The sequence below is a fragment of the Girardinichthys multiradiatus genome, chromosome 8 (genome assembly GCF_021462225.1).
Source record: "Girardinichthys multiradiatus isolate DD_20200921_A chromosome 8, DD_fGirMul_XY1, whole genome shotgun sequence".
NCBI lineage: Eukaryota > Metazoa > Chordata > Actinopteri > Cyprinodontiformes > Goodeidae > Girardinichthys > Girardinichthys multiradiatus.
The window spans coordinates 39742952-39756294 of record NC_061801.1 but is presented as its reverse complement, the minus strand read 5'-3'; the positions used below and the strand labels follow the sequence as shown (position 1 = coordinate 39756294).

Here is a 13343-nt window from a genome sequence, read left to right as displayed (position 1 = left end):
CACCAGTCCCCCAACGATAACCAGGTACAGTAGCTTAAAAACGTGAGTACACCCATTCCATGCTCAAGAGATTTAAGGCAGTACTAGAAAATATTGGTGGCCACACAAAACATTTTGACATTTACACTTAGGGGTGTACTCACTTTTGTTGCAGCTTAGACATTAATGGCTGTGTTGTTATTTTGAGGGGACTGTTAGACAAGTTGCAGACTGGCTATGTTATATCAAAGTGTCATAATCTTCAGTGTTGTCCAATTAAAGGTATAATGAAATATTTCCAAACGTGAGGGGTGTACTCACTTTTGTGAGATACCACATAGACAACATGGAGGTTTGACCATCTATTTGTTTATTAATATATTCATACATCCCTACACTTTTCTATCCAATCATTGGTTTATCATCCACCAGCTTCAAACCAACCCATTAATGCTTGTTGTCCATCCAATCATCTGATCATCAAAATCATCAATTCACCCATACAATCAATGGTCTGACCCTCCATTTTAAACCGTCCATTTGTCAATTTTTATCCATCCATCCTTCCATCCATCCATTCATCCATTCATCCAACCATTCATCCATTCATCCATCTGATCATCAAAATCATCAATTCACCCATACAATCAATGGTCTGACCCTCCATTTTAAACCGTCCATTTGTCAATTTTTATCCATCCATCCTTCCATTCATCCATTCATCCAACCATTCATCCATTCATTCATCCAATCATCCATTCATCCAACCATTCATCCATTCATTCATCCATTCAATCATCTGATCATCAAAATCATCAATTCACCCATACAATCAATGGTCTGACCCTCCATTTTAAACCGTCCATTCGTCAATTTTTATCCATCCATCCATTTTTATCCATCCATCCATCCAACCATCCATCCAACCAACCATTCATCCATCCATCCTTCCATCCATACATCCATCCATCCATCCAACCAACCATTCATCCATTCATCCATCCAACTATCCATCCATTCATCCGACCATTCATCCTTCCATTCATCCAACCATCTGATCATCAAAGTCATCAATTCACCCATACAATCAATGGTCTGACCCTCCATTGTAAACCATCCATCCATCCATCCATCCATCCATCCATCCATCCAGTTCCCATTTGTAAGCGCCATGATCTCATCCATAAAGATGAACATGGACCAACGGCGCCATCTACAGGGCAATTTAGTCATTCGAGAACGCTAAGGACTCGACCAATCAGAACTTCGATTTTGAGGTCACGTGACCTCGCTGCCAACTAGAAGAAGGCCTGCACGGCAACAACAAACATGGCGGCGGCTCCGCTCAGCTTCACCCTGGAGAGGTGCTGGACGGAGGACAAAGAGAGGGCGCTCATTGCGTTTTTCTCCAGTAAGTCCGACTTGTTCGGTCAAATATTTCCTCTCCACACCCAGACAGACGCTGTTCGCTTTCCTTGCCACGGTGTTGCTAGAAGAAGCAACAGTTTTTGGGGGGGGAGTGGGAACTGCGGGGCAACCGTTGCTCGACAAAAGCAACGGCTTGAAGCGATGAGCGACCGGCAACTGGAGTGAAGTTTACGGGTCATTTGCTAAAACTGCAACTAAAATAGACAAAAGTTTCTCCGGTTGGTGTTTCATGAAAGCTTCACTGGGATATCTGGGTGAAAATGGAGGAGACGTGACACCAGATTGATAAATGACATTCATCACCGGAAGAGAGAGACTAAAATATTTTTTATTTTATCATTCACGGTTTTTATTGTTAAAATAATCCAACTGTTAATTTTGAAAGACCGGTTAAAATTTTACGTAAAAGCATCACAGAAACAAACGCAACATGACAAAAACCAAAATAAAGTTCTTTTTGTTTTATATTCAGAGTCAAGTATCAGGATAAAAATAAAAAGTTAGCCTGTAACAGGTCTTAGATATTCTGAAAAACAACCAGCAATCATTAACAACACATAAACATACAATTTATGTTTTTTAATCCCCGAAATTTCTATTTGTGAGCTCCTCTAGAAAAGGAGTGTTGGTGTTTCGCTGGCCCGGAGCACACAGCTGTCTTAACACTTACCAGGCCGGAAAGCGATCAGCAATAGGCTTATTTAATGTCTTTCAAAGCTTTTCAAGGGATTTTGGAAGCTTTTTAATGACTTGTTTATTTTCCAGAGGAAAGTTTGTTTTAATACTGCTAATATTTTCCATCGTGCAGGAGTGAACAGAGCTTTGTCTGTCTGTATGGAACATAAAGAAACAGTGCTGCCCCAAACTATGGCTGTGCACTGAATGGCAGCTGGCTGAAGAAAGACAACTAAACTTTTTTCCTCGTTTACAACAAAAGACAAATTCAGCTTTGTGGAAATATTTATAGTTGAAGGAAAAATACAATCAAATGTCCAGATATCATTATTGTAAATGGAATAATCACTATGTTATGAATGTTTTCTTTTAATTTCTGTTTAAAAAATAGTAATAAGATCATAAAATCATTTTTAGTGTTTTAATGCAGCGATAACATGAAACTAATATTTTTACTGAAGGTTATCCTACTGTAAGAATCTGATGCCCAACCAGAGTCTGCGTCTCTTACAGAAAACAGACCATTCATGACTACTAATACAGTCACTGAAGAAACTAAGTACACCCTTTCCACACACTTAAAACATGATGAGGCTTATCTTTGAAACTGCAGTCAAGTATCTTATTGTTATCTAGAGAACAGCTGTCTGTGGAACCATAAGTCAGAGAACTACAAGAACCGGGAGCTCCGATGGAAAACTCTGGAACGCCTCAGGATCCTGCTTTCATCCCAGCCTCCTCCTGTTCCTTTTACAGGTATTATTGTGGTTAATGTCACACCATTAATGGTCCCGACTAGTGTCTCAAATTCACTACATGGTTTGCATAGCGTGTGAATTATTCTACTGTGGCATTTAAATGCAGCGTTTGACCAGAGCTTCTAAATGTGTGTGAAGATGTGCTGGATCATTACATCTGAACCCAGCAAGAAGTCTTGGTGCATTATTTCAGTCTGATAATCCACCATGATTGATGGGAATGTTGGCTGGGTAAAAAAGGAAGATGGAAGGGGGTATTTGTATTTCCAGACTTTATTTCCTGTCCCCATTGTATGTTTATCCATCCCTTTATCTGTCCGTCTATCATCATCCAAACTCTATCCGTCCGTCAGGCCATCCATGTATTCATTCACTCGTCTCTCCATCCATCCATCTTTTTTATTCATCTAGTTTATCTGTCTTCCCGTCCAGCCATCCATTTATTTGTCCAGTTCTTCATCTCACCTTTATATTTATTCCTAAATTGGCCCAAAATGCTGAGATATCTGGAAATTTGAGTCTGGAAAAGGATCAAATTTTAACATGAAAATAACGAAGGAACACAGAATTCTGTATGATGGCAGCAAAGTTCCAGCTTTGGCTTCTGTTTTTTTCTTCTCCAGTGGAAGATATCAAGAACAAGTTCAAGAATCTTCGTACGACCTTTCAGCGTCAGTACAAGATGGTCCGAGCGAGCGGGGAGGACGTATTCATGCCGCAGTGGAAGCATTACCAGCAGCTGATGTTCCTGCAGGGCTACTGTGATCAGGAGGATGGCGCCGGCAAGACGCCACCAACTGTTCTTAAGGAGGAGAACCAGTTCCCACTCACCTCACCTGGACTCATCATCTCCTTCCTCCCCTCCCCGGCCTCGTCCTCATCCTCATGCGTCCCCTCCAGCATCATTGGGAGATGTTTCTGGACGGAAGAGAGAGAACGTGAACTCATATCGTTCTATGCAGGTAAATAAAACAGTGACTTCAGGGAGAAATGACCTGATGATGACTGGGTTTGTTCCTGACAGGAGTTTGTTTCTGTGTGGATGTGTGCAGAACACGGCTGTCTGTGGAACAAGAAGTCAGAAAATCACAACAACCGTCAACTCAGACAGAAACTTCTGGAAACCCTGAGGAACCAGCTCTCTGACCAGCTGGTGTCCTTTTCTGGTAAACGTGACCCAGCGCTGTTCAGAAACTCCTGATTCATCTCTCTGTTCTTCCTATAATCCTTTCAAAAGCAGATAAAAGTCTAAAAAGAAGTTTTTTTTTTAACTTTGGCTGCTGTTTTTTCCTTTTTTTAAATCCTTGTATTTTACAGAATATTGTCCTTTAAATTTTGAGGATATTGAACAAGCAGAGAAACAACTAAAGCTTTAGTCTCACAGTTTAGTCTATGCAGCAAATAAATAGTATCTGAAAGTACAATTTGTGGGAAACAGGACCTGGGAGCAGCATTTAATTTAGAAAACGTGACATGGATGTTTTTGGACTGTGGGAGGAAGACAGAGTACCCAGACAGAAGCCACGTATGCACGGGTAGAACACGCTAAATCCATACAGAAAGACCCTGGATCAGGATAACAACTGCGTCACAATGCGGCCAAGGTTAGGTTCGGTAAGTTTAGAAAATTAAACTAAGCTATGCTTAGGTGGGCTAATTTAAACTAGGCTAAACTAAGATCAACTTTAGGTATCCTAAGGTAAAGTAAGATATGTTAGACAAATTAGCTTAGGTAAAGAAGCTGAGCTAAACTTAAAGTAGATTAAGGTAAGGTCAGCTAAGCTAAAGGTAAGTTGGGTAGGCAAATTAAACTAAGCTAAACTAAGATAGCCTTAAGTTAGACTAAGCTAAGGTGAAGCAAGGTAGGCAAGGCTAAGCTATACTAAACCAAGAAACAGCAAACTTATGGGTGACTAATGTAAGGTTAGCTAAGCTAAGGTTAAGCCAGAATTAAACTAAACTAAGTTAAATTTAAGTTAGACTAAGCTAAGATAAGCTAAAGTGAGGTAAGGAAGGGAACATTAAACCAACATTAAATAAGCAAAGTCAAGCTAAACCTGGGTAGGCTAAGGTAAGATAAACTAAATAAAGGCTGGCTAGGCATAACTAAACTAGGCTAGGCTACAATTAGCTAAACTAAGTTAAACCTAAGGCAAGTTAAGAGAGGATTAGGTAAACTAGGTAGACTAAGCTAAGATTAAGTTAGGTAGGCTATGACCTCTAAGATAAACATATGGTAGGCTAAGCTAAGATGATGTCAAGTAGTTGAAACTAAACTAAGCTACAATAAGTTAATGTAGGCTAAGATAAATTAGGCTTGAGTATCATACTATTAAGCTAAACTAAAACAGGCTCCTGTAAACCATAATAGAGTATGCTAAGCTAGGATACCGTGTGCATAGAGGACCCTACTCAACGAAGACAGAGACTGAACCAGGAAGACATGAAAGGCAACTGAAAATGGATAAACGTTTTTCAAATCGTTTTAAAGGTGATCCCTCATCCTTCAGTCGGTCTGCCATGTTTTCAACGGCCCTTATGAGAACTGGACTAAAACTGAGTGAAAAAGTAGCCAAAGTCCAAAAAACTCATGACACACCTTTAGAGATTCTAGAGACCTGGTGATCAGGTCCACCTTAAATCTGCAGTATGTGCATTTTTGACTCCTGTCAGCCAAAAGTGTTGAACACCACAAATGTCCTTTTTCAGCTTGTTAACGTTATATTTTTGATTGCAATTTTTGTAGTGGACGACATAAAATCCAAGTTCAAGAACCTGCGCACCGTTTTTAACCGGGAATACAAGGCAGTGCAGGCGAACAGAACCTCAGACAAACCCTATGTGTCCAAGTGGAAACACTACCACCAGATGCTCTTCCTCTGTGAGTCCTTCGAGGAAGACGAGTCTCCTGACCACCTGCAGGTACTGATGGTTCATGAAGGAAGGGATCCGGATCATCCGGATCATGGAAGCCAGACTTCCTCCTCCAACCTTAGCAGCATCTCCAACAGCTCCTTCAAGACCAACAGCGCATTGGTTCTCGGCAGCTCCACACAGAGTGAAAGTAAAACCATCACCTGCTCTGCTTACGAGGTTTTCCTCCCCACTGCTCCAGACCTCTACAAACTAACAGATCACGACGCTGCTTCCACCATCCCCAGCTCGCCGTCCAGATCTCTGCTGGACAGGAAGTCCTGTAGGACTTTGGTTCAGGCTGACGACAGTGTGAACACTGAATCCCGGTGCCTCTGGAGCGAAGCCAAAGTTCAGCAGCTCATCTCATTTTACTCAGGTAGGCTCAAACCGTTTCCTTTAGTCAGTTAAAGTAACTGTATGGATAATCGGTTATCAATATATGATTAAATGATGAATAGCTTTACATGGATGTATTCAGCCCTTCTGAAGTCACCCGTAATTAGTAAACATTAATAAACCGAGTCCAGCTGTGTGTAATTTTACCTTCGTATAAATGCAGCTGTTCTCTGAAGAGGTTTGTTAGAGAACAACATCATGAAGACCAAGGAACCCCGCAGACAGGCCAGGGAGAACGTTTAAAGCAGAGTTAGGTTCTAAAACAATGTCCCAAGCTTTAAACATCTGACAGAGTTCACTCCATTATCTGAACATGGAGAGGATGGACCGACCTACCAAGACATGGACGTCCACCTGAATGGACAGGATGGGCAAGGAGAGCATTCATTACAGAAGCAGCCAGGAGATCCATGGTAACTCTGGAGGAGCTAAACTAAGGTGAGGAGGTTCACTAACCCATCACCCTTAAAACGCTGTGAAACAGTGGTGGCAGCATCATGCTGTGGGAAATCAGGTCAGAGTTGAAGAGAAGATGGATGAAGCTAAATTCAGGACAATCCCATAAAAAACCTGTTAGAGGCTGCTGGAGACTGGGGTGGTGGTTCACCTTTCAGCAGAACACGGACATAAAATCTGTTGAGGTTTGTCGTTACGCGACCAAATGCAGAAAGGTTCATGGGGTGGGAATACTTTCACAAGGAACTGTGTATCTTGTTGCAGAGCACAGCTGTCTGTGGAACCACAGGTTGGACAGCTACAGGAACCGTCTGCTGAGGCAGGGTCTGCTGGAGACGCTGAGCGGCCTGCTTTCGAGCGACGAGCCCGTCCCATTCACAGGTAACCGGGATAGTTTGATCCTGGACTCGGATCGGTCCCCAGGACCTTGATATCCTGCAACCAACAACTTCTGTTCTCCTTCATCTTTCAGTGGAAGACATCAAGACGAAGTTCAGGAACTTACGGACCATCTTCCAGCGAGAGCACAAGGCGGTCAGCTCCAACAGAACGTGTGGGTCCGAGGACTTCTACCTTCCCAAGTGGAAACATTACCTGGATCTGATGTTCCTCTGCGACTCGGGAGACGAGGATCAGGAGCCTTTCACCCACCCGTCCCACACCTCCTACCAAACTGCTCCCAACCCCACCATCTCAACACAGAGCCTGGAAGTCCCACCCTCACCGACTCCCCCAGACTCCCGGCTCTCCTCCCCCTCGTCGTCCTCCTCCACGTCTTCCTCCCGCAGCAGAGTGTCCGGCAGAAAGCGAGCGGCTCGGCGGGTGTTGACCTCCACCAGCGAGCTGATGGAGCTGATGAGGAGCGTTTGTCAGAACTGGACTGAGTCGCCGCACGCCGGCTTCTTGAAGTATGTAGAGGAGTGTCTGAATGAGGCGCCGCCGGACAAAGTCAAAAAGCTGAAGAAGAAGATCATTGAGACGATCCATAGCATGGAGGAAGATGGTTAGGGTCCACATTTGAGTAAGTTGGACTAGTTCTGTTTTCCTGAGCTGAAGTCTTCCCACCCTGCAGCAGAAAAGACCCAAACAGAAGATGGATTCAGTGTTTCTTTGCATTTTGTTGAAGAACAGACCACACCCCAATGCTCTAACCTAGTCTTCTCCATGGTTGAACCTACAGACAGATGGCCCAGAATCCTGGCTCCTCTCTCATGCTTTCTTCTCACAGGTTTCCTACAGGATTTAGGTCTGAAGACAGAGATGACCATTGAAGGAGGTTGATTTAGTGTCTGCTGAACCATTTCTGTGTTGATTTGGATCATTATTCTGCTGAAAGGCTCAATGATGATCCAATTTTTCATTTTCTGGCTGATGCCCCTAGAATCCATATTTTATGTCTTCTGGTGTTTCTAAAGGTTTCTTTCCATTATGGGTTCCTGAACATTTTTCTGCAGAACTTCCCAGAACCTTTCCATCTCCTAGGCCGTCTCTGAAGTGTGTCTCCACTTTACTGGGCCATTTATTAAGATGAGCCTGAATGGTTCCTGCTCCTGCAGGAGTGCTGCTGCTACCTGGGAACAATGATCTCCTCTCACTGCACCAGCAGAGACCAGAATGTGATCAAAAACCATCAAATCAGACCAAAGCAGCATGTGTGGAAAAATGTGGGGAGAGGGATAAAAAAGAGCTCTGATCAGGATAGAAACCTGCTGCCTGAAGACAGTTTATGTCAGTTTAATGGTGGTTGAGCTCTGAAACTGAAATTTCTGGGTAGTTTCTACCTGATTTGCACTGATTTGTTCCTGGTTCCTGCAGTGAAACTCACACCTTAAGAGTTCATAATGCAGTGGCTTCTAACGAGGTTCCCGGGATATTTGGTAGAGAAACGGACCCGCAGCATCACAGATCTCCTACCATAATTAACAGTGGGCATGAGGTTCTTTTCTACACATTCATCCTGTTTCAGAGCAGACCCACCTGGAGGATTTGTTGCTGAAAAGCTCGTTCCGGGTCTCTTCTGTCTGAAGCCCACAGTTTCAGTTAAAGTCCCAACAGAGTTTAGGAAACGCCACGTTTACGTTTGTGATGGTGGGACACAGAGGGCTCCAGCTGCCTCTGTGTGGTGCAGCTTTTATTTCCACCTCCCGTACCATCCTGGTCACTGAGTGTGATGGAAACATAAACTTGGTTCCAGTTGGTCTCTAAACATTGTAGTTATTGCTCCGACTGTAGATATTTGCAACTTTCTGTCTTGCTTAAATGGCCTCTTCTTTTTTGTCACATCATATTATTCCCAAGGGAAACAGGAAGTCACGGCCTACAAATCAGACCTTCCTAGAAACGGATCATCTTCAGTAAAAAATCAGCTGCATCTGCTTTTAACAGAATTGTTAGATGTGTTGAAAACTGTGGCACCAAGGATTCTGCTAAACAGTTTAATTTCTCCACATTTTTCAGGCTCTGTTGCTTTTTGTTAGCAACAAATTCTCCCATTTTTCTTTTAACATAAAATGTATTGATGCATAAGAGGTTTAGGAAAGCATCCATAAAACAAGTCCTCTCTGTCTTCCTGCTGTGCCACATTTTAAACTTTTATTTAAACAAACTTCAGCATTTTGCCACCAAACTGATGTTTAGTTTAAAGACCTGTTCTGTCGGTAGGAAAAAACAGAAAATGCTGAATGTTTGTAAATGAAATTATTAATCTTTTGTTTTTTATCCTTTAACATAAATAATTATTACGTAACGGTTTAATATATATTACCTGTCTGAAATTGTTGAATTTTATTACAAAAATTACCTTATGATCCCAGAGGTTAAATGAAAAATACTTTAAATTCATGTTCGTATTCTGCTGTTTCTTTTATTTAAATGGAAATATTTTAACAACATATTTAAAGACTTTTTAATTGCACAGTTACACCGTAATATTTTCTAATTTTGTTTAACATTTGTTTCAGACTGATCCCAGTGCCTTATCAGAATCACCTAATTAAATTTAGATGTATAAAAAACATTTTGGTTTGGCTTAATTTTCCTGTAAACTTTAAACCTTCTGAGATCTTTCTGTTCTTTAACAATTGCAAACCTTGACACTTTTAACTGTTAATGTTCAGAGTTTATTGATTTTAAAGGTAGCTCTGCAGCTGAAGCTCAGCTATTATAATTTAAGTGGGTATGAATAATGAATTTCGGCATGAAATCTACAGAGAGCCATCATTCCCTTTCATAAAGTCCCCACCATTATTTTAAGTGGTTGGTATTTAATACTTGTCCACTAGATGGCAGTGTCTAATAAACTCCCCACCTTTTGTGCTGTTTTATTTGTGATGACCAACAACCAACCATTGCTCAACAGTCCTAAACTATCCCAAGAATTTTGACTTTGTAGAGCAGCCGAGCCGCTTCGTGTGTTTCACCTGCAGCTGGGAGAACTTCAGACTCCTTTAGAAAGCTCATGTTATGTAGAAACTTGCTTTCTCCTTATTTTGGACCCTGTTGATTTATAATTTATATATAAGAAAGTATCAGTTTCAAACTTTATTTTAGCTCAGAATCCCAGGTAGGCTGCAGGAAAAGTAAAGGTAACCTCAGAAGAGCCAGAGGAGGTAAATGAGAGCCAGGAGGTCTGGACATCTCTGCCAAAGCTATTGTTCCTGCTTCCAGGCCTTGGATAAGCGCTAAAAAGATGCAAAAGAAAAATAAATAGCATTGGATTTTGTTCATCCATCCATCCAAGATCCTCAACTTATCTGACACGTTGCTCCCTGTTTATCGTGTCCTTCTCCCCAGCAGCATCTCCAGCTAGTTCCGGGGAATCCCAGAAGGGATCTATAGTCCCCCCAGTGTATTCCTGGTCTTCCTCTGGGTCTTCTCCCAGTCAGAAAATCAGTATCGGAAAATCGGTATCAAAGCGCAGCTACTCTACAGAGGAAGCTCTTTTCAGACGCTTGTATCCAGGATCCCATTGTTTTGGTCACGAAGCTGAAAGATGAAACTGTCTTTAAATGAACTGCCTCTAGTAGTTCCAGGAACTCTGACGAGGGTCTTGTGGTGTAAAAGGGCCATTTAATCTGAAACAGCCGATTTTAACTCTGGTTGCTTAAATAATTATAAACCATGTAAACGTCTCGATCCAGCAGGAGGTTTAATCTGGTTTTTAACAGTAATCTGGTTCCAGTGTGAATGCAAACAGAGTTCAGCTCTGCTGCAGAGGATTGGATTACAGCTCATCAACAAACACACAGGAAACTCTGTCCTTTCACTCCAACATCCTCCTTTTATTCCCAGCTTATCTGCATTTTTGTTCCAGTTTTCTTCACTATGTTTTTCTTTTTCCTGAACCTTGCGTGGCCTTTTCATTCTTTCCTCATAGCTCCCCCTCTCTCCACCTCACTCCTCCTCGTTCTGTCTGCCTTTTCTCTTTGCTCGGTGAGTCGCAGTAAATCCTATTGTGATGCAAAACTGATTTTCGGTAGAGAGAGGCAGAAACAGAGAGAGAGAGAGAGAGAAAGGGAAGGAGAGGCTTTGGATTTCAGTTTCAGCAGATCTGTTCTCAGTTTGATCCCTCTTCCCCTCTACAAACTTTCGGAACTCTTTCCGGATTGAATCCGTGCTGCTGTTCGACCCTAACCGCCGCAGGATCCGCCCGTTCTGTGCTTTAGGAATGCACTTTGCAAGAAAGGCGCAAAACTCTGACCCTGAACAGCTCCTACTTAGTTGTTTCGCAAACCAGGAATTATAAATGAGCGGCGACAGCGATGCACCTGTGAGCGATCCAGGGTTTACTTCATTCTGGGTTCCAGCACCGCAGCCAGGCTGAGAGCTGTCCCCGCAGGCCGGGCATGGAGAGCCGCGGCCGGGCGGGGCTCCAGCCGGCGGGCGGAGGAGGAGGAGAGGGAGGCGGCTGGGTGCTGGTGGAGGCCCGGCTGCAGGGAGGAGCGCCGTGGGGCTTCACCGTGCAGGGTGGTCTGGAGCACGGAGAACCGCTCATCATCTCCAAGGTCAGTGTCAGGAGGAAATTTTGGGTTCTGGGTCGGTTTACCCGTAAAAACTGAACATTTCTGAAACTTTTCTTTTAGCCGGCCCGAATTATAGGTGAACTAAGCAGTTTCTTAGGGTGCCGAGGCTAGCAGGGGTCATCTCAATAAATTAAAGTACATTTAAAAAGTTAATGCAGTAATTCAAACAATAAACTCATATATAGATGCATTGTACACAAAGTGATTATTGCATACTGTGTTTTTTGTTCATTTTAATTATAATGGCTTACAGCAAATGAAAACCCAGATTTCAGTTTTTCACAAAATTGGCATAAATCATAAGACTAATAAAAATGACCTTAAGTAGTTCAGCAGACAGTCTTTGACATCGTGCACACAGGATGAGCCACAAACTGTCACTGCTAAGAACCTGGCTTATCGTAGAGTTCTGTACGCAATTTTAATGGTGGAAAGTTTAGTGGAAGGAAACTGTGGTCGATAGTGCACAAGCTACAGAGATAACCGCAGCCTTGACAGGATGAAGTTACACACATTCAAGAGTTGAGGGTGGTAGTTTAGCCAAATTTAGTTTATTTTAGCCTCATCTAGCTTAGCTTATTTTAGCATAGTTTAGTTTTGCTTACTTAACCTAACCTTGTTGTAGCCCACCTTAGATTTATTTTAGTTTTGTTTCTTTTAGCTTATTTAAGTTTTGCCCAACTAACCTAACCTTAGCTTAGCTTAGCCTACCTTATGTTTATCTTATCTTAGCTTATGTCGCATTAACTTAGCATGAACCCAGGAAACTATGAATAACAATGTGACTTTTTGAGGATGCTATAATTAACCCACAGCCTGATCTAATCCTCTTTTATAGGTTTATAGGTTTTGTCAGTACTTATATTGACCACAACGAGGATTTGTTTTATACAGAAATGTCATGTTAATGCCATGTTGTGGCTTACACAATCATTTGGAAGACTGCCGGCTTTGCAGATGGTCAGCAGACGGTCATTGACACCCTCCAGAAGGGTAAGCCATAAAATGTAATTGCTGATGATGCTGCCTGGTTTTAGTGTGCTTCATCCAAGCCTATTAATGGAAGGTTTAGTGGAAGGAAAAAGCATGGTAGGAAAAGATGCACAAGCTACAGGGATAACCATAGCCTTAAGAGGTCTGCGAAGCAAAGGAAACTTAAGAGTTTGGAGAAGGTTTACAAGGCATGGACTGCAGCTAGAGTACGTCCAGTCTAAGGAGATCCTTATTCAACATTAGTTCCATCCTTCCATCCTATTTTTCTGCTCAAATTAATCAGCTAACTTCACTCTTATATATGTAATCAGCCAACTGTTAAGAGAGCAGCAGGTCTGCTCCAATCACTGTCCTCAGATGTCAGCTATGTTTACCTCCAAAGAAAAGCTGCAGCATCATCTCTTTGCATGAAACCGCCTCATATGTAGGAATCTTCTGCTGAAAGAATGGTTTATGGGTCATCTCCAGCTCGAAGCTGCAGAGACGAATGCTTCAGGATGGAAGAGAGTCCAGGAAGCTCTGGGACTGTCTCCTACAGAGTCATGCTGCCACCAGTGCAGAGCTTGTGACAAGAACTGAAGCAAAGAAGCCACTTTGGTCCAAACAAACCATCAAGGACTGGCAGAAAGTCTGCAGGAAACACCAGTCCGAGCAGCGGTTTTCTGCATCCCACATGAAAGGGGAAATCCGTCTGTTTTCGGACTCTTTCGGCTCCTAACCG

General features: G+C 42.5%; 2 protein-coding genes across 2 annotated transcripts in view; both read left to right on the top strand.

Moving 5' to 3' along the window:
* Positions 1–1259: 1259 nt before the first annotated feature.
* Positions 1260–9624, top strand: LOC124872235. The gene is made up of 7 exons (XM_047372000.1): positions 1260–1390; positions 2719–2838; positions 3464–3802; positions 3893–4006; positions 5587–6132; positions 6873–6989; positions 7081–9624. The coding sequence occupies exons 1-7, from the start codon at positions 1309–1311 to the stop codon at positions 7614–7616; spliced, it is 1854 nt and encodes a 617-aa protein (XP_047227956.1). The 5' UTR covers positions 1260–1308; the 3' UTR covers positions 7617–9624.
* A 1355-nt stretch (positions 9625–10979) lies between these two features.
* Positions 10980–13343, top strand: part of shroom3 (shroom family member 3) — a 79232-nt gene continuing 76868 nt past the window's right edge. Inside the window, exon 1 of the mRNA XM_047371997.1 lies at positions 10980–11611. Coding sequence (XP_047227953.1) covers positions 11453–11611 — 159 coding nt within the window. The 5' untranslated portion in view covers positions 10980–11452. The remainder of the gene's footprint in view (positions 11612–13343) is intronic.